This window comes from Oncorhynchus kisutch, linkage group LG8, assembly GCF_002021735.2.
Source record: "Oncorhynchus kisutch isolate 150728-3 linkage group LG8, Okis_V2, whole genome shotgun sequence".
Taxonomy (NCBI): Eukaryota; Metazoa; Chordata; class Actinopteri; order Salmoniformes; family Salmonidae; genus Oncorhynchus; species Oncorhynchus kisutch.
The window spans coordinates 19,531,628-19,554,212 of NC_034181.2; the positions used below are offsets into that span (position 1 = coordinate 19,531,628).

The 22,585-nt window shown below is 41.9% G+C and overlaps 1 protein-coding gene across 3 annotated transcripts in view; it reads left to right on the plus strand.

Moving 5' to 3' along the window:
- Positions 1 to 22,585, plus strand: part of LOC109896107 (netrin receptor UNC5D-like) — a 228,927-nt gene that overhangs the window by 131,815 nt on the left and 74,527 nt on the right. For all 3 annotated transcript variants that reach the window (XM_020490361.2, XM_020490363.2, XM_020490362.2), the window contains exon 2: positions 15,628 to 15,843. In XM_020490361.2, the coding sequence (XP_020345950.1) occupies positions 15,628 to 15,843 (216 nt within the window). The remainder of the gene's footprint in view (positions 1 to 15,627; positions 15,844 to 22,585) is intronic.

The following is a 22,585-nucleotide window of genomic DNA, read 5'->3' on the forward strand; positions in this document are numbered from 1 at the left end:
TGATTTGAATACAAACAGTGTACATTGTTCCTGTGCCATGGAAATGCACATTTGAATCAATCTAAGTGTGCTTACTGCATGAAATAACGTGTAACGTATTGCACTCCGAAGCAGCCGTCAGGGGCATTCTAATATCTCCAAGGCTGTAAGACCCCTTGAGTTGGATGGTAAAAGTGGATTTTTATGTTTAATGGTTTGAACTTGTATAATGTATTGAATTGAAAAAGTTCAATATATTATATGGATAGAACTCCCAGGTGCAGTGTATATAGTTAACATTAGGTCCCTCTTATTAGGTTTAGCCTCGGGTACATACATTGGTGTTGTTGCCACGTGGGAGAAACATCACAGACTTCACATCCTCAATCTATCTCTCCGCAGACTGAAGTTATGTCAGAAATGATCAGCTTTCTATTTGGCGAGAGGTCAAGTGAAATATTAGGAGAGGTCCAATACATCACTCTATCAATTACTGAATGATATATTAATAACTCAATGTTATGGATCTGCCAGCTGAAAGGCAAATGCCTCATTACAGTGCATTGGCATTTCACATACCGTATTGAGTCTGTGTGTTGGAGATATACATTGGAATATCAGAAACTGTTTATTGGAGTTTCTTGTAGGATTGTTTTAGCAATAATTCAGTCGCTAGTGTTTACTGCATAGGCCTAGTAATCCAGAGCATTTGCTTTGGATATTGTTAAAATGCCTGATGAACCATATAGGAGATCATACACAGATTGAATGGAATATAAAGCCTGCTATGTTACAGTTTACTTCTTGGGTAAGTAAACCTTCTGGAATGTCTTAGACTGTCACTGCATTCTTAAAACATAATGAAATAAAACCGCTGTTGTTGGGAACGGTTGGTTGAAATGGCTGTAATACATCTCAGGGCTATGATCAGATGAGGCTTATCCATCTTTGGTTTGTAAGTGCCCAGGATTTGTCTGGGAATTCTGTGACTAAACCAGTACTTTTAAAACATTGAGGCTGGCTTAGTAGTCTGTGATGTGGTATTAAATAAGATGTGCTAGAGTCGGCCTCAACTCAGGGTTTATAGGCCATTTCCCTGGATCCGACATCAGCCACCTTGTAAATAAATCAGGCCCGACGACAAGGCTTTCCTCTCTGGAGATTTAATTTACCTCGCCACCACTGAGCCAATGCGGGCAGTTTTCACATCAGAACAGTACAAGGCAGACCGTCTGAGAAAAGGTGGGCTGAATGGTAAAGAGATAGAGGGAGTGGGGGGAGAGCGAGATGGGGGAGGGAAAGAAACAAGACATTTGAAGTTACCGGTACATTTCCTTTTCTGATTGACAGACGAAATTAGTTAGAAATGGAGCTTTGTCATGCAGTCAGTTTGTAATTAGTTTCTGGTCCTTCAATGTAAATGTACCTGGGAAGGTACTGTGGTAATGCCTTTGCTATTGTTGATAGAGTGATCAAACTCATTCAGTCTCCGGTCTAGACTCCAACCAACCATTCGGATTAACAAGGAACAGTTTTCTCTCCGGCTCAAGCCATCACCAGTCACTGAGTTTATAATCACGTCAGGAACAATGCCGATGACTCGCCATATTAGTCATCATTAATTGCCAGTCATTGCTATGTAACTGTGTGGCTTTAAATACCAATGTCTTCTTCCCAAATGGCACCCTACTACCTATATAGTGCACTACTTAGACCAGAGCCCTATGTAGTGCACTAAATTGGGAATAGGGTGCAATTTGGAACGTATACCAATTCCTACTTTTCACATCTGGAGACAAATCATGAATCCAAAGACACTACAAGGTAAAACATTGAAGTCATTGTTATACTGTAGTGACTACTATACAATCAAACTACTTTTCCATAAACATGCGTTTTGTATTCAATATAAAGACTTGAGACCATGTTTATATCTAAGGAGCTTGTGATATGCTCCCTTTTTAAAGCTGGATCAATTCAGCAACAAGACGATACATACTGCTGAAAGATCGTTTTCTTTCCTGAATATGTAAAGCAAATGCAATGCGAATTCATCAGAATTTCCAGCGCCAAAATCTATTTATTGTGCGAAAGTCTAACAAGGCCAGATTGATTCAGCAGTAATGTGAGGATTACTGCAAACAAACTTCATGTTTGTAACATGAGACTGAAAATGTAACTTAATAGCAAGGATTGACTTTAATTAAAGGAACATTCAGTGGAATTCTGATGTTTTCTTCTCCACCACTTGGCTTTTGCCAGTCGTTGATATGATGTCTCAACTTCACCCAAAAATGAGTAGCAGTTGACCAGAAATTGAGCTTTTCAATTAGTTTTCTACGGCTATGTTTCATGAATGAACATTAGGTAATTTATATGCAAAACTATATGCTAAATTAATCATTGAAATTATGAATGCATCCCTTTTGCAGGGGAAAGTCTTCATCCTGCACCACTTCCTCCCAACAAAGTTTTGTCAGTATCAGGCTTGGATGCCAAAATGTCTTTACAGGTGTCACTGAACGATAACATTGAATCTATTTGTGACATTGAAAATTAAGAAGCTTTAGCTTTAATTGATATTTGCCTTGAGGCATTATTTTTATCCTCTCACTTCAAGCCATGGAAGAGACAGCCGTGTTCATTTTCAGTTATAATTGTCTGATCCAATCAGGGTGTTGTCCCCTCCTTTTTTTTAGGGCCAAATTATCCTCAAACCATTTTTGAAATGTAACATTATCAGGGACTCCCATTGAGACCAAGGACTCTTTTTCAAGGGAGCCCTGCATGAACACAATTTATGAAATGTAGAACATGCAATACTACAAGCAATTTAAGAAGCAAACACGTTACTCCTCAACAGTGCAGTCCTCCAATAAGAATTTAAACTTCCCTAGTCTCGAGGCATCAGAGCATCAAAGGTGCAGAGAGCTCTGCAGATCATTCTATACACGAGCACAAATTTGACCTAATTATGTGGTGATCGATTGTACCTCTATAGTTAACCCTCACTGTGATCTGGTCTGGTGACTAGTATGCGAACACTACCACTATAATAGACTGGTACCAGTCTCCTAGGCAGACTCACCAAGCTATGTGAACATTCTACCTCCCTCCCTAGGGATTCTGAAACATGCTAATTTGAGGGAACTGTTGATACAGCCCTGTCTCTCTGTGAGGACTTGAGAGGTAAAAATGAGTGGGGGCTAACTAAGCATGGGTGGGTTATGCAGGCTTAAGAGAAGGATCACTTTAAGAGACAAGAAGTAGATGGTGCAACTGCAGACAGGCCTCTGGTGGAAGTATTTATATTCTTTATTCTCTGCCAGCCTTTCTGGGGATGTGTGCACAGAGGTAGTGTCAATAACTGACAGTCTGTCTCAGTCAATCAGCATACCCAGGGGCTCATAGCCTCTGGTGCATGGAGAGGACTCAACAGCACCCTCATAACTGACGGGGCTCCAGATCTATGAACTAGAATTACTTTGAGTCAACCTTTCACGGAGCAGGTTTATGGGTTTGTTGAGTTTGGGTGCAACTGGGTACTGAACTTCCTGACGGGCCGCCCCCAGGTGTTGAGGGTAGGTAACAACATCTCCACCCCGCTGATCCTCAACACTGGGGCCCCACAAGGGTGCATTCTGAGTCCTCTCCTGTACTCCCTGTTCACTCATGACTGCGTGGCCATGCACACCTCCAACACAATTATCAAGTTTGCAGACGACACTACAGTGGTAGGCTTGATTACCAACAATGACGAGACGGCCTACAGGGAGGAGCTGAGGGCCCTCGGAGTGGGTGTCAGGAAAATAACCTCACACTCAACGTCAACAAAACAAAGGAGATGATCGTGGACTTCAGGAAACAGCAGAGGGAACACCCCCCTATCCACATCGACGGGACAGTAGTGGAGAGGGTAGAACGTTTTAAGTTTCTCGACGTAAACATCACGGACAAACTGAATTGGTCCACCCACACAGACAGCGTTGTGAAGAAGGTGCAGCAGCGCCTCTTCAACCTCAGGAGGCTGAAAAAATGTGGCTTGTCACCAAAAGCACTCACAAACTTTTACAGATGCACAATCGAGAGCATCCTGTCGGGCTGTATCACCCCCTGGTATGGCAACTGCTCCGCCCACAACCGTAAGGCTCTCCAGAGGGTAGTGAGGTCTGCACAACGCATCACTGTGGGCAAACTACCTGCCCTCCAGGACAACTACACCACCCGATGTCACAGGAAGGCCATAAAGATCATCAAGGACAACAACCACCCGAGCCACTGCCTGTTCACCCGTTATTATTCAGAAGGCAAGGTCAGTACAGGTGCGTCAAAGCAGGGACCGAGAGACTGAAAAACAGCTTCTATCTCAAGGCCATCAGACTGTTAAACAGCCACCACTAACATTGAGTGGCTGTTGCCATACATGTAAAAATTGTATCACTAGCCACTTTAAACAATGCCACTTAATATAATGTTTACATACCCTACATTACTCATCTCAATATGTATATACTGTACTCGATACCATCTACTGCATCTTGCCTATGCCATTCTGTACCATCACTCATTCATATATCTTTATGTACATATTGTTCATCCCTTTACACTTGTGTGTATAAGGTAGCTGTTGTGAAATTGTTAGGTTAGATTACTCGTTGGTTATTACTGCATTGTCGGAACTAGAAGCACAAGCATTTCGCTACACTCACATTAACATCTGCTAACCATGTGTATGTGACAAATATAATTTGATTTGATACTGTTGGGCCCCTTGATACGCCTTAATTGAAGTATAAGGACAGTATGACTACAGGACTACAGTATTTCTCTGCTGTTATTCTGTAGGATAATTCTGTGTGTGTGTGGGGGGGGGGCTGTACTTGCTTGCGCCTCTTCCTTCTCTCCACCCTCTGAAGTGCACACATGGGGCTCAGAGAACAGTACAGTCAGACTCCTTCCTCTCCATCCTGTGCTCCTCTCATCCTGTCCCCTCCCCTCTGACAGCCTTGCGGTCAGAATAGACTGGCACTCCCGGCTTTCAAATGAGTAGGATTCCTGCTGAAGTCCAATGAAGGGTGCTCACCATGTAAAACCTACACTCACACAGCCTAACAGTATTCTTCCTTGCCCTCTCCCTGTCTCCATCCCTGTAAAAAATCCATGAGAAGTCCCCAGTGTTTTCAGGGTGTGAGAATAAAAGTGTGCGGTTTTAAAGACTTTGGGTCCGGAGGCAGCTGTGAAATAGTAATGTACAACTGGGTAAAGGGAGACAGGCAGCCAGGAGAGTAGTGAATGAGTGATGCTGCGGTGACAGTTGTATCTACAGTTAGCCCACTTCTGCTGCTGTCCATTTGATTGTGGGACGCGTATTGCTGACAGGAGAGAGGCAAGCTGTGAAACACAAAAGGGTCTCACAGAGAAGCAGAAGTGCTAGTTTAATTCCTTTTTTTTCTTTTTACATCAGTTGGCTGTTCAGTAAATGATCCATCTTGGCATAGCCCCGTCCATATTTATCACCCTGTACAAGCTCAGTCCGCTCACTGCACCCCACAGCATTGGAAAGAAAAGTGAACAGAACTTACTAAGGCATACATTATGCAGTTGTGATTGTCATGCCATTGGTATGTGTCAGAGTTGGTTGATTTAAATCTTTATGATTGAGAAGGTCCCCTGGCTCATTGCCATTGTTCCCCTCGTCCATGAGCACAGCACCTGTGCCACAACAGACACCGCAGATCTCCCCATATGCAGATAACCACCATGGCATTAATCTGCACTGCCATCCACCATCCAGGCAGCTCCCCACCCGGCACCAACTGGTTGAATCAACGTTTCAATGAAATGAGGTTGAACCAACATGGAAAAGACATTGAATTGACGTCTGTGCCCAGTGGGTCTACTCTCTGCTCAGGGTGAAAGCATTTGCCTGCCGCGTGCCCTCCGCCCGGTGACTGGAAGCTGATAGGAGGAGAGTGAGGACCCTTTAAGATGCAGGTTAAAAATGTACAGGCCTAATGAGGAAATAAGTGACTTATTGGCGGCACACTCATTGCCTTCATTAAGCCACATATTAATGACCATCTATCATGAGAGCGAGAGGAAGTGAGACTCGGGGTGTTTTATGGAGCGTGCATTGTCACCTCGTTCCATTTATCTGTTACCTTTGACTGCGGTAAGTGTGTAGGCATTAAGAAGAGGACAAGGATCATAGTTAGCTGTTTGCAGTGGGAAATGGACGTGAACCCTCAAACCAAAAGCATATACAGGGTTCACCAGGCCTTTTGAGTCAAGGCTTCCTGTTCAATTATAGCAGATGAAGTACACTGCATGGAGAAGAAGAATTTGTCAGTGCTACATCGTTATATCACACCCTGGCCATTAAGTGTCTGCATGGATGTATATTCCACAAAACAGTTTGATTAAAAACCATATTTAGACATATTTGTCTGCATTTTAAGTCCTAAGCAAGTCTCAAGTCTTAACCTTTGACTCTTGAGTCAAGTCGCAAGTAATAATGGGCAAGTCTCAAGTAAAGTCCAAAGTTCCACAGCTCAGGTTGAGTTAAGTCACAAGTCCCTAATTTGGGGTTTGGAGTCCTCAAGTATTTAATGACAATTTTAATGCAATTTTTTATTTCCTGTTTTTAAATCAAATCATATATAGCCCTTTGTACATCAGCTGATATCTCAAAGTGCTGTACAGAAACCCAGCCTAAAACCCCAAACAGCAAGCAATGCAGGTGTAAAAGCACGGTGTCTAGGAAAAACTCCCTAGAAAGGCCAAAACCTAGGAAGAAACCTAGAGAGGAACCAGGCTATGTGGGGTGGCCAGTCCTCTTCTGGCTGTGCCGGGTGGAGATTATAACAGAACATGGCCAAGATGTTCAAATGTTCATAAATGACCAGCATGGTCGAATAATAATAAGGCAGAACAGTTGAAACTGGAGCAGCAGCACGGTCAGGTGGACTGGGGACAGCAAGGAGTCATCATGTCAGGTAGTCCTGGGGCATGGTCCTAGGGCTCAGGTCCTCCGAGAGAGAGAAAGAAAGAGAGAATTAGAGAGAGCATATATGGGGTGGCCAGTCCTCTTCTGGCTGTGCCGGGTGGAGATTATAACAGAACATGGCCAAGATGTACACTACATAATAAACTTGAGTGAAAGATCATGTTAGAAAGTTTTTTTGTATTACTTGTCATGATGTTGGCCTGTTGGGGGAGGTTTAGGACCCCCATAAATACCTTCCCCCCCGTTTCTCTCTCTCTACTATAAAAGTTGACTCTTGAAAAGCCCTTTGTTAACATAGAGATTCTGGGAACCTCAAAAGGTGGGAAACAGAACCATATTTCGGTAATCCAACCAGTTGAAAATATGCTTTGGTACTTAATGAATATGATGTCAGATCAGTTGGTGTCTGAGACATGATTACTGATGATAGGACGACATAAACTGTATCTTGGAAAATCTACACATTCTAGTTATCAGATTCACATGGAATTGTTGTGCATTTTAAATGTTTAAATATTAAACTATTTGTGAAAAGATAAAATGTAATTTTAGCTTCTTAATGAGAGAACGGTTTGTCATAAGAACACCACTCTGCTCACTCAGAGGCCCCGCCCAAGTGAACAGACATGGGTTGTAAAACTATGAAACACGCTCTACAGGAGCACTGCCAAGACCCTCATTTCCACTCAGAACAGTGAAGGAAGAATGTTTCTGTTCATAGCCCTGAACCAAAGGTTGTTCTGTCCTTTGCAAATGTCAAGGTAGTGGCGATATGCTGCAAACATGCGATATGCTGACTCCTTTCCCAGAGAACAGTCCTCAGTGGTGGTTGGATCCACATGTTGCCCAGTCTCTCGCAGAATTACATCTATATAGACAGAGCAAATATAGACAGAAACAAAAGGTTAATCTTGCTATTAGTAGTTTACTATTTAAATTAAAATGCTGTATAAATTAAATTAATTAGGCTAAGTATTAACTCTATTGGTAAACTTTTTATAATAAAAAGATACACACCTTTCACCATTTATCACCTCGTCCTTAATAGCATCATCCACCAGAACATGATGTTGCAGCCACACCAGGGAAAAGGATGGATCTACTGCTTTAAGATAGATATGGCCTGAGAAGGGTGCAATCTCCAGATGGGGTGGCCATCTTGACATTGATGAAGATTCCAATTAATCTCCTCTTCAGTGATGCTTGGAGACTACGGACCAGGCCAGTAAGGTAGCTTACTTGAGGTTTCTGTGTCTCCAGATGATTGTGTAGAGAAAGAATGCAAGGAACCACTGCACTGATTGTGACAACTTTTTCTCCTTGGGTAATACCTGTGGCTTCTGCAAAAGGCTGAAGAATGTCGCCCAACTCTTTTAGTATTTTCCACTCTCTCAATTAAAATATTAATTCCTTATGCCTTACCTCTTCCAGCATCCAACACAACTTCAGATAGCTGCAATGAAGCACTTCTCTCACCTGCCTCAGTGTGAAGTTCCAACTTGTGTTCACTGCAGCAGGGATTCCCTTCACTCCAAACTCACCTTCAAATGCCTCTTTAAAAGTGATGCTAGTGTGGAGCAATTAGCTAATCTTGGACGCTTTGGAAAGAGCTGGACTGACAATTTTAGTCTTCTTCAACCCATCCCCACCACTAGCTGTAATTAGGGATGCACGATATAATCTGAGAACATATCGGAATCGGCCAATATTAGCTAAAAATGCCAACATCGGTATCGGCCCGATGTCTAATTTAACGGCGATGTGCAAAACCGATGTCAAAGTTGACGTGCATACCTATATAACGTAATGACGCCATGTAAAATTTGCCGCTACACGTGCAACACAGCATTCCTAACCTAGCCCACAATGGCTGCTGTATGGATTGAGCAGTCAACATGTTGAGCAGTCATTTGAAAGAGCTCAAAGGCGAAAGCCATTAATGCCAATATATTGTAATTCATTGCCCTTGACAATCAACCGTTAACTGTCGTCGTAGGTGATGTTGGCTTTCGCGACTGGTTGAGCCCCGGTACATATTACCAAGTGTGCTATTTTTTAGATGTTGGCCTACCGGAGTTACACAGTAATAGCGTCACTGCTATTACCTTCACAACATACTATGGAACTCTGTTTTGGTTTTTGTGTGTCAAAAAAGATACATGTCAAATAACACAATTTGTTGCATTAAATAAGCTTTTAATTTGACACATCAAATAACACAGTTCTATTATAGAATGTTGTGTGTTCTGAATTTTCACGTGCAAACCAAACGCCACCACTACTATCAACAGCACTGTCAAAGCTGTACAAAAAAAGTCTGCAAACAAGAAAACACAGGCAACGAACAATGTGTTTACAATACCGCGTTGGTAATAAAGCATTATGTGTTTGACCGCAACTTCTGGGGTAGCTAGCATTATCTTGGTACCTAGCTAGCAACAATACAACCAGCCTGAAAACAATGACCTGTAGAAACTGCAGACATTTTCATTATTCTTAGCAATGATTTAGGAATCCTTGTGAGTCAGTATTAGCTAGGTAGCCACTTGTTGTTCACCTATGGAAATGAACTTCAGTTCATGAAAATAAATAGCTAGCCAGTTACTTAACCCTGTTTCCCAAAGCTAAAGTTATAAGCAGCCAGCTAGCTTTATCTGGCTAGTGAGGCTAGACCAGACCGGGTTATGTGTTGTGAAGCTAGCCACAATAAGGATTAGTCACAATAGTGGCATTTGCGGTTTGCCTTCAAAATAAAAGTACTTCGTTGAAAGGGATGCAGAAGGTTACAATTGGTGGATTTCATGCCATATTTAGACTAGATCATGTTAAAAAAGGTTGGAATGTGAAGCAACGAAATGGTGTATCAGTCTACTCGGTGACACCCACAAAACACAACTGTGAAGAGGTTATAAATATTAGCATTGCAGCTCTTATTGCAGGATTGTGATCACCTCCCCAGTCAGCCTATTGTGTGTATTGACATTCATATTGCACTGTAAAGCTTTACCTAAGGACTGGGGATCAATTATATGGGGTATCAGTCTACACAATACCCAATATGTTTTTTCCAAAAAGTGACGAAAGCTCTTGTGTTCAATGATGAGCAGGGGTATGTTGCAATCCACAATAAGATGTGACATTATGGAATTGGTGATAGCTATTTACTGTGGATGGTTTGTGTTGTACAGTTGCACAGAGCATGTTTCTATGAATTGGGAGATGTGTGGCTGCTGTGGGTCACAGCTGATCGTCTTCCTCTTCTGGTATTCATGAAAGCTATAACATACTTATACTGTATTATTTAGTCAATTGCTTTATATGATGGAGATTATCAAATCATCTCACCATAATTTTTTGTTGAATTCATGAATGAACATAACGTTTAGGAAACTGATATAATTCAGTAGGTAATTGTCTGAATTTACCATGTTTTTTTATGTTGTAGTAGTAGGCTGGTAATGGCTCACATCAATACCATTATCCCAGAAACCCTAGACCCACTCCAATTTGCATATCGCCCAAACAGATCCACACATGATGCAATCTCTATTGCACTCCACACTGCCCTTTCCCACCTGGACAAACGGAACACCTATGTGAGAATGCTATTCATTGACTACAGCTCAGTGTTCAACACCATAGTACCCTCAAATCTCATCACCAAGCTAAGAAACCTGGGACAAAACACCTCCCTCTGCAACTGGATCCTGGACTTCCTGACAGGCCGCCTCCAGGTGGTGAGGGTTGGTAGCAACACATCTGCCACTCTGATCCTCAACACTGGAGCTCCACAGGGGTGCGTGCTCAGTCCCCTCCTGTACTCCCTGTTCACCCACGACTGCATGGCCAGGCACGACTCCAACACCATCATTAAGTTTGCAGGTGACACAACAGTAGGCCTGATCTCCGACAATGACGAGACAGCCTATAGGGAGGAGGTCAGAGACCTGGCCGTGTGGTACCAGAATGACAACCTATCCCTCAACGTAACTGAGACTAAGGAGATGATTATGGCCTACAGGAAAAAGAGCACCAAGCACGCCCCCATTCTCATTGACGGGGCTGTAGTGGAGCAGGTTGAGAGCTTCAAGTTCCTTGGTGTCCACATCAACAACAAACTAGAATGTTCCAAACACACCAAGACAGTCGTGAAGAGGGCACGACAAAGCCTATTCCCCCTCAGGAAACTAAAAAGATTTGGCATGGGTCCTGAGATCCTCAAAAGGTTCTACAGCTGCAACATCGAGAGCATCCTGACCGGTTGCATCATTGCCTGGTATGGCAATTGCTCAGCCTCCGACCGCAAGGCACTTCAGAGGGTAGTGCGTACGGCCCAGTACTTCACTGGGGCAAAGCTGCCTGCCATCCAGGACCTCTACACCAGGCGGTACCAGAGGAAGGCCCTAAAAATTGTCACAGACCCCAGCCACCACTATCACAGACTGTTCTCTCTACTACCGCATGGCAAGCGGTACCGGAGTGCCAAGTCTAGGACAAAAATCATATCAAATCAAATCAAATGTATTTATATAGGCATACATCAGCTGATATCTCAAAGTGCTGTACAGAAACCCAGCCTAAAACCCCAAACAGCAAGCAATGCAGGTGTAGAAGCACGGTGGCTAGGAAAAACTCCATAGAAAGGCCAAAACCTAGGAATTAACCTAGAGAGGAACCAGGCTATGTGGGGTGGCCAGTCCTCTTCTGGCTGTGCCGGGTGGAGATTATAACAGAACATGGCCAAGATGTTCAAATGTTCATAAATGACCAGCATGGTCCAATAATAATAAGGCAGAACAGTTGAAACTGAAGCAGCAGCACGGCCAGGTGGACTGGGGACAGCAAGGAGTCATCATGTCAGGTAGTCCTGAGGCATGGTCCTAGGGCTCAGGTCCTCCAAGAGAGAGAAAGAAAGAGAGAATTAGAGAGAGCACACTTAAATTCACACAGGACACCGAATAGGACAGGAGTGGTACTCCAGATATAACAAACAGACCCTAGCCCCACGACACATACACTACTGCAGCATAAATACTGGAGGCTGAGACAGGCTTCTCAACAGTTTTTACCCCCAAACCATGGGGGTATTCATCATATATGCGTAGTCACTATAACCATACCTACATATACACACTACCTCAATAAGCTTGACTAACCAGTGTCTGTATATAGCCTTGCTACTCTTATTTTCAAATGTCTTTTTACTGTTGTTTTATATCTTTACTTACCTACACACACACACACACACACACACACACACACACACACACACACACACACACACACACACACACATACCTTTTTTTTGCACTATTGGTTAGAGCCTGTAAGTAAGCATTTCACTGTAAGGTCTACACCTGTTGTATTTGACACACATGACAAATAAACTTTGATTTGAGTTGAGTAAGTTCCAGAACATTACCCCACATTAGCTAGCTAGCTCACACAGCAATAATTAAATTCTTACCTATCTTCATGGGACTTCATATGTCTGACAAAGTTTGAGGTTTTTGCAATTTCATCATTGATTTTGGTCCCACATGTTTTACAAACTGCAGCCATTTTTTTTCCCACCACCACATAGTCTTTGATACCGAATACAACGAGTTTTGGGAACTGATCCAGATGATGCCATGATGATTACAGACACAGTCAATGTCTCTTTCAATTGACGAACTAGCGTCAGAGATACTATATATAATGATGAGATGTACTCCTCCCTTGACATTGGGAGTTGTTGTCCCGAAGGCGGGAAGGCAGGCGATCTGCTTATCATTCTGCCTATTGCTCTGCATGTCACTGTATTCATGCGTGGACAGATTTTAACGGGAGTGGACCCTCTCGCTTCCCCTCTTTTTCTCTGCTAGTGTTGACAGATAGTTTGAGTGACAGCGAGAAATGTCCAATTAGAGTAGAGTGTTTGCCCACTCCCACCCACTGGGTGCGCGTAGAGAGGTCTGTGAAGCTTGGTTGTCTAATATCAGAAGGTGCTGGTAGAGGAGGTTAGAGAATGAGAGGAGTGTGATGCCCTTTAGGGATGGGGAAATCTAAACAAGTCTCCCGGGTCTTTCGAGTCATCGAAGTTGAGTGGAAACATTTGAGTCCACATCTCTGTAAAAGGGGGATTCTCTATACACTTGTCAATGGTGGATGAAAAGGATTATGATAGTTTTGCCATAACTCACCATTCTAAAAAATGACCTGCAAACTAAGCTGAGGAGTGAAGGTAGGCTTGGTTTGACACCACCACAGGCCGAGGTGTTCATTCATACTAGAAAGAGTTTAACTGAGGAAGACTACCCTCTATGAGGACACAGCTTGCAGTATTCATAGACACAACATGTACTTACTTCCCAACTTGTTGTGATACATGGCTGTGGGGGGGTATCACAAGAGTGAATTTTGGGATTTTCCACTCATGTGCTGTATAAAAATAGTTAAAGATTTCGTCACATTGTGTTCTCTTTTTTGATTCTAGAAAAAAATGGCTGCTTAAAAAGGAGACAAGCAAAGGCATCAGTAAAATAGAAATTAACAATCTGTCTGGAATCTATTTTACAGAGGATGTGTCATTATTGGCACACCTGCCCTTCAGGTTTGGAGTAAGGAATTAATTATACAGGTTGTATATCCCCTTCCTCCTCAAATCCACCTCCCGTAGCAGAAATAACATAATTTAATCTTCTTCTGCTTGAAACAATTTTCAATTTGTCACTCAATGATCTGGGAAGATTACGAGTTAGTGTCTCTTTTCTGCTTGCCTGATTCTTTATGTCATACCTACATTGTCACTTGTTTTTTAAGGTCCTTTTCTAGGTCTGTTTTGGAAATCTATGGTCAAAAGCATGATTTATTTATGCATTGTGAAAATACATGCTTGGACTCATTCATGTACTCAACAACATAACAATGTGAAAGAAGACTGAAAAATATGAAGAGTAAAAAAAACAGCAGTGGAAGAATTGGTTTTTTTCAAGCTTTTTGAACACGACAGAACGGAATAGAACCGAAATAGTTACATACTTGTTTTGCCGAGAGTTTACTCTTATACTTCAATGCATTAATTTCTTTGTCAAAACTGAGGCAACCTATACATTTGTATTTTTCCATTTATAAAATACCTATTTAGTGCTCAAGGCCTTTATAACTGCAGTCAATAACGACAGAATTTTCTTGGCAAACTATGCGCAACAAATCCTGAGATTGTTGTCAAAATGACCTTCCAAGTCTTCAAAAGTCCAGGGTAATTTCTGAAAGTATGAACCCCAATCTGGCCTTGTGTATTGAGTCCTGTACTCCAAAGTTTGGATGTATGTTTACACTATAATCTGTTTTTTGGTGAGTGCACCATAGCGTTCATTGATTTGTCTGTTAGCCATGACCACATTTGTGGGATGTGGTGGTAGAAAGTGGGGCTGGGTGATTAGATTTCAGTGGACAAAATTGGATTTGATGGTGGGACATAATAGCTTTCATGGGCTTTTACAGTACATCTCTGAATGGCTTAACCATATTGTCCTTGATGGGATTGAGGTTTAATTCTGGGATTTGCTCAGCGATGACGTCCTGTTCCTCCTTATTGTTCTGGGCCCAGGAGTAGAGGGCTGTTCTGAACTAGAGGCTTCACATGAAGAGTCCAGAACTTTGCCCAAAATGACACCCTATTCCCTTTATAGTCCATAGGACCCTGGTCAAGTATACTGCACTATAATGGGAATACAGTGAAGGGGAGACAGTACAGTGCAATTTGGGAATGCATCCAAGATCTGTCTTGAACTAAAATCCCATCTAATATTGTGTAGCCTTGTTGTTAGATCAATGTTTCCCTCTCTATTAAATCAATGAGGTACTCTATGGTAGAATGACAGTCAAACCTGTTCCAGCTGCTTTCTGAACTGACTTGAAGGAATAACCTGATATGAATTGTGCTAAAGTAGGGACATATTGGGCATTTTGGCATCTTGACAAAGACATTCTTTGCACAAAGAGGAGGGTTTGCGGCGGAGATAAGATGCAGTCAGGCTCAACAGTCACAGTACGGGTAATCAGTCCTCTCCCAATGCCTCTGCTTGGTGGTCTATTCTGATTACATTCATCGACAAATTGCTCTGAAAAGACGGATATCGACTAGAGTGGAAGAGAATTGCTTAAATTGTTCTCCTTGTATTCTTCTTTTCTGACGATGTTAACTTGTGAAGAATGAGAAACATTGTCACTCCGCAGAGAATTACAGATTTTCAATATGAACATGGGGAGAATAGTGAATCCAAAGTATTGCCTCGGTATGTGAAAGATCAATTGTTCCTATAGACCCCAAGTTAACAGTGACACTTTTTTGCCTCTTTGAGAAACAATTTTTCCAGGCATCATTTAATTCTAGGACACATCATAGAAGAGTAGTTTGAATTACTTTCCTTTAGCTCAAAATGTTAGCGAAAAGCTTAGCATATCTATCAGCGCTAGGTTTTGTTTTGAAAATCAGTCATGGTCACCCAGAAGAACACTGCATTGGTTGCTCTTTGAGGATTTAGGCTGCAAATCCATAAAGCACCTTGTGACAACTGCTGATCTGAAAAAGGGTTAGTTAAATAAATGTATTTGATTGGTTAGTTCAATCAATCAATCTGTCTTTCTCTTTGCAGGAGCCACAGGTGACATCCTGCCAGACTCCCTACCGTCAGTCCCAGGTACCCTGCCTCACTTCATGAAGGAGCCAGAAGATGCCTACATCATCAAGAGCAACCCAATCAAGCTGCTCTGTCGGGCTGTGCCCGCACTGCAGATCTTCTTCAAGTGTAATGGAGAATGGGTGCACCAGAATGAACATGTGTCCCGGGAGTACATGGATCAGAACACTGGTAAGAATCCATAGAGATCCTATAATCCAAGGGTATTCAAATCCTACCCTGGAGGTCTGGACTGGAGTACTGCTGGTTTTCTGTTACCTGATAATTCATTGCACCTATTGTGTCCCAGGTCTAAATCGGTACCTGATTAGAGGGGAAGAATGAAAAAAAAGCAGTGGAACTGGCTTCTAGGTCCAGGGTTGAATTTGAGAGCTATGATCCCATAGATATGCTATTTTCTGTAGTTCTATGTAATTGAATAATTAATATGTGTAAGATGCATAATTTCTATCTACTGCATAGTGAGAGGGAATATGGATTCACTGTGACCATGTGTGGGATCATGGGCTTGCAATCAGCACTGCATGTTTGGGGAAACTAAATTATGACATTTTGTGATTAAGATCATCTTTGACTTGATACAGTAAGGTACATTTAGCTAACATATTGTTACTACAGATACTTTTCAGTCTATAGGCAGTTGTCTTTTTTTAAGTTTCCAAAGACAGTTAAAGTTAAGCAACAATTAGGCTGATATCCGAAAACATTTAATATATTTTTTATTACATAATTCTATCCGTCACCCGAAACCTGAAAAAAACAGGGTTTTTTTTTCACTCCAACTTGCCCTCATAATGTCAACAGGTAATTTGTGAAGTTGTGTTGAAGATATCATGTAGTGTGATATAAAGGAGATGGTATGTTCAGCCCAATTAAACCCCATCAGGCTGGTGTCAGAGAGGGACGTGCAGAACAGCCTAGGTCTGTGTCACAAATGGCACCCTATTTCCTATATAGTGCACTACATTTGAGCAGGGCCCATAGTGCACTATGTAGGGAATAGGGTGCAATTTTGGATGCAATCTATAAAGCAGTTTGTGTTGATTAGAAGCCTTCACTTTAGTTCTGTTTCCTGAAGGGATTTCTGGGAGAACACAACTGATGTGACACCTCGTCTGGAATGTGCTCTGATTAGTGGCTTCTCAAAAGCGGAAAGAGTCTTTCTGGTATTCATGAAGGTCCCTCTGCAGGAAAGCCTGTTTAATTGCTTCTGGGAGTTCATTATTGTGTGATTGCTGTTCTGTGAAATTGTTGTGTGACTGATAATGGGGGAAATGAAAGTCAGAACTTTGATTATTTTTGCTCTGTGTGAGTCAGGAAGTTCATGGGAAAAGTATTAGGGAAAAGTTCACTGTTTTGGTTTTATGCTACATCCAATGGTTGTTAGCAAGAGGCGAGCTAATTCATTTATTTCGGAGATCAGAATGGAGCATTATCTAACAACAACAACAAGTGAAGTGCCTGATGTTCTGTTTTAAGTGGTAGGAGGGCTGTGAGCCAAAAATACAGTTGAAGTCGTAAGTTTACATACACCTTAGCCAAATACATTTCAACTCAGTTTTTCACAATTCCTGACATTTAATCCAAGTAAAAATGCCCTGTCTTAGGTCAGTTATGGTCACCACTTTATTTTAAGAATGTAAAATGTCAGAATAATAGTAGAGAGAATGATTTATTTCAGTTTTTTTCTTTCATCACATTCCCAGTGGGTCGTTCACATACAGTCAATTAGTATTTGGTAGCATTGCCTTTAAATTGTTTAACTTGGGGCAAACGTTTTGGGTAGCCTTCCACAAGCTTCCCACAATAAGTTGGGTGAATTTTGGCCCATTCCTCCTGACAGAGCTGGTGTAACTGAGTCAGGTTTGTAGGTCTCCTTGCTCACACACGCTTTTTCAGTTCTGCCCTCAAATTTTCCATAGGATTGAGGTCAGAGCTTTGTGATGGCCAATCCAATACCTTGACTTTGTTGTCCTTAAGCCATTTTGCCAAAACCTTGGAAGTTATTTTCCATTTGGAAGACCCATTTGAGACCAAGCTTTAACTTCCTGACTGATGTCTTGAGATGTTGCTTTAATATATCCACATAATTTGTCCTCATGATGCCATCTATTTTGTGAAGTGCACCAGTCCCTCCTGCAGCAAAGCACTCCCACAACATGATGCTGCCACCCCGGTGCTTCACGGTTGGGATGGTGTTCTTTGGCTTGCAAGCCTCGCCCTTTTTTCCTCCAAACAAAACAAAGGTCATTATGGCCAAAAGGTTCTATTTTTGATTCATCAGACCAGAGGACATTTCTCCAAAAAGTACGATATTTGTCCCCATGTGCAGTTGCAAACCGTAGTCTGGCTTTTTTATGGTGGTTTTGGAGCAGTGGCTTCTTCCTTGCTGAGCGGCCTTTCAGGTTATGTCGATATAGCACTCGTTTTACTGTGGATGTAGGTACTTTTGTACCTGTTTCCTACAGCATCTTCACAAGGTTTTTGCTGTTGTTCTGGGATTTATTGCACTTTTCGCACCAAAGTACGTTCATCTATAGGAGACAGAACGCTTCTCCTTCCTGAGCAGTATGACGGCTGTGTGGTCCCATGGTGTTTATACTTGCTTAATATTGTACAGATGAACGTGGTACCTTCAGGTGTTTGGAAATTGTTCCCAAGGATGAACCAGACTTGTAGAGCTCTACAGTTTTTTTCTGAGGTCTTGGCTGATTTCTTTTGATTTTCCTGTGATGTCAAGCAAAGATGCACTGAGTTTGAAGGTAGGCCTTGAAATACATCCACAGGTACACCTCCAATTGACTCAAATTATGTAAATTAGCCTATCAGAAGCTTCTAAAGCCATGACATCATTTTCTGGAATTTTCCAAGCTGTTTAAAACTACTTGTGTCATGCACAAAGTAGATGTCTGAACCGATTTGCCAAAACTATAGTTTGTTAACAATACATTTGTGGAGTGGTTGAAAAACGAGTTTTAATGACTCCAACCTAAGTGTTTGTAAACTTCCGACTTCAACGGTATGTTGCTAAATGAGGAATTATTGTCATCAAATTCAATTATTTCGTTTTTTAAGTGGATACCATGAGCTCCAAACCAAGCACTGTATTTTAATAATTGTATGTAAATTACCAGAATAATGCGAATGGCACCCATTGCCCTGGGATTGGAGGAAAAAGGTTGTTGTAATGAGAGGTTCAAATATCTGTATATGTAGAGGGTCTGACAACCTTTTGACCAATTAATGTCTGTTAACTCTACAATAAAGTTCCTCGCTAAACCCATGGGGTAAATCATTGTCATGTTAACAGTACCATAATGGCTCGTATTGCTTATTTCATAAGGTTAGAAACTTGATTTTATCCTTTTAATTTCATAGTGCCAACATGTTGTTTTCCTACTGTAAAGGAAGTATAGTCTTTGAACCCTGCGTAGGTCAGGTCTGATGTAGGCTTTGAAAGCAGTTTTGTATTCATTAACTTGGTTCATACTTGTTCAGCTCATCTGCATTCTCAAGTGAATAACCGTCTGCTCGCTTGAGCTCCCTCCAGACGGAGCCACCGCCTCCCCACATGGTACTTAACCTAACACATTATCTACACTCTCTCACTACGCAATTTCACAGATTCTGATTCAAGAACGCCCGGTGTTAAAAAAGAAAAGTTCATCCTTTTTACCTCGCTCTGCCTTTAAGCTATATCCGGGGAACAATTATGAACTTTTTACCATCTCCTGCACTTAACCGCCTGCGGTGTTGCCTTGCCTAGGCTGTTAAACCAACGGGTTCTGCATCAGAAGGAGACCCGAGTGGATTTGCAATTAAAAGAGCCTGGCTGAGATTGTCCTGTCCTCACCCCACACCCGGCCTGCTGCAAAGCCTGCTAGCTTTATATCAGCACTAAACTCATAACTACCATTGATAACAACATGCTCAACACTGCTTTGTCCTGCCTTGGTAATGGACAGCCAAATTGTGTATTGGATTAGGCCAAGCTAATCAAAGCAGCAGATCTATGATGAATTGGATGTTATTGATTAGGACATGGACTTCAATGCAACCAAGAGCAGCATGATGATAACATCTCTTATTTACCAAACAGGCTGATGAATCACAGCCACAGATAAGAGGCGCTACAATGCCCTTGAGTTAACCAGACTGAGGCACAGGGAGGAGGGAGGAGAGCTCAGAGGAGAAGAGGAGAGGAGGGGAAGAGGGAAGAAGGAGCAGAATGGAGAGAGGAGAGAGGAATGGGGGAGTGGAGAGCGGAGAGCGGAGAGGGCAGGGGAGGGTTGAGGATAGTGGAGGGAAGATGCTCAGATTTGGTCACAGACTAAAGACAGTAAGTGTGTTGAAGTAGTAAGCTGAGAATGTACTGTCACTCAGTGCTGCTCATGGAACTTTTCCTTTCTATTAACCTTCCTATCTCTTAGGAAAATCAACTTATCTGGTGCAATTTATCCATGATTAAATGTCTATGGTAATATCAGCAGCAGTGAGAATTCAGTTCAGACTGCAATGGTGTTTTAAACCATGGTATGGAGTGTGTTGACTAGAGATAACCACAGACAGCTGTGCTGAGACCTCTGGGATGAGGCAGGGTATTGTCAACCTGTCAGTAATTGATTTTCTGATAGGGTCAACATGCCTATACATAATTGAACAGTGGAGATTACTGGGAAAAGCATGTCACAGTGGCCTCCGATTTACATCGAGTGCTGCAAGCGATAACGTGTTCTTATGGATTTAAATTGGATAAATTATTGGATTGGCGTGCTCTCTCCATATTTACATGAGCCTTTTGCTTAGTTCCCTATATTAATTCCCTATTTTTGTCAATGACTTACCACTAAGAGTGGAGAGCATTGTCATCTTGAAGACCTTACTGCTTCAATGAATTAGGGAAATACGCACCAGGTTCCGTGTCAGGGAAACATTGGTCCCCAGGGTGTTTGTTTGGTGGAAACAGGTCCACTCCCTCCCTAGCGAATCATCGCTTGTCTCACAGGGTTACCGTCCCAAATGGCACCCTATTTAGTGCACTACATTTGACCAGGAGCAATAGGGCTCTGCTCAAAATTAGTGCACTATATAGACAATAGGGTGCTCCCGAGTGGCGCAGCGGTCTAAGGCACTGCATCTCAGTGCAAGAGGTGTCACTACAGTCCCTGGTTTGAATTCAGGCTGTATCACATCCGGCTGTGATTGAGAGTCCCATAGGGCAACGCACAATTGGCCCAGCATCGTCCAGGTTTGGCCGGGGTAGGCCGTCATTGTAAATAAGAATTTGTTCTTAACTGACTTGCCTAGTTAAATAAAGGTTAAATCAAAAATAAAGATTTGGGACACCGTTACAGGCACTTTGTACTGGAGGAGGGAGGGATCTACAAGGAGGACATATCCTCAATGCTGATTAGTTAAAGCAGCCTGTGTAGCTATGTATACAAATTCATTGAATATCCCTTTGAGCATGGTGAAGTTATTATTAGGCTTTGGATGGTGTATCAGTACACCCAGTCACTACAAAGATAGGTGGGTAAAAACGAAAGAAGCAACCATTGAATATCCCTTTGAGCATGGTGAAGTTATTATTAGGCTTTGGATGGTGTATCAGTACACCCAGTCACTACAAAGATATAGGCGTCCTTCCTAACTCGGTTGCCGGAGAGGAAGGAAACTGCTCAGGGATTTCACCATGAAGCCAGTGGTGACTTTAAAACAGTTACAGAGTTTAATGGCTGTGATAGGAGAAAACTCAGGATGGATCAACAACATTGTAGTTATTCCACAATACTAACCTTAATGACAGCGGGAAAAGAAGGAAGACTGTACAGAATAAAAATATTCCAAAACATGCATCCTGTTTGTAATAAGGTACTGGAGTAAAACTTCAAAACATTTTGAAAATAAATTAACTTTATGTCCTGAATACAAAGTGTTATGTTTGGGGTAAATCCAACACATCATTGAGTATTGTACCACTCTTCATATTTTCAAGCATGGTGGTGGCTGCATCATGTTATAGGTATGCTTGTCATCGGCAAGGACTAGGGAGTTTTTGTTGTTGATAGAAAGAAATGGAATAGAGCTAAGCACAGTCAAAATCCTGGAGATAAACCTGGTTCATTCTGCTCATTCTGGAAAATAACCTAAAACACAAAAACCAAATCTACACTGGCATTGCTTACTAAGATGACATTGAATGTTCTAGTGTGATCTAGCTAAATTTGACTTAAATTTACTTGAAATTTACTTTATGGCAAAACTTTAAAATGCTGTCTAGCAATGATCAACAACCAACTTTACAGAGCTTGAAGAATTGTTAAAATAATATTGTGCAAATGTTGCACAATCCAGGTGTAACGCTCAATGAGTGAATGGGTGTGGAGTCAGGCGCAGAGAGCAAAGGATGCAGGAAAAAAACACGCTTTATTGTCCAAAAAAATCACAGGAACAAAATAGTATACCCAACACAGGTGTAACTATAAAACAAAATAGGACCCTTATGTGAAATACTAGGACAGCGAGAACCCGATCTCTTCCTGGGGTCCAGCAACATTAAGGCATACAATTTAAAATATTACATGACATTACATTTCATAACACTTTTCACAACACATTAAGTGTGTTCCCTCAGGCCACTACTCTACAACCACATATCTACAATACAACATCCATGTATATGTGTGTGTAGAGTGCATATCTTATCATGTGTGTGCACTAACACCACTAACAAAACACTAACACCTCTCACAAATACAGAAGAACAAGCCCGCACAAACAGAAGCGAACTTAAACGAACTTAAATAACCCCACCCTAACAACCAAACAATGAACAGGTGAAACCAATTAGACAAAACCAAACGAACACGGAACAAAGGATCAGTGGCAGCTAGTAGACCGGCGACGACGACCG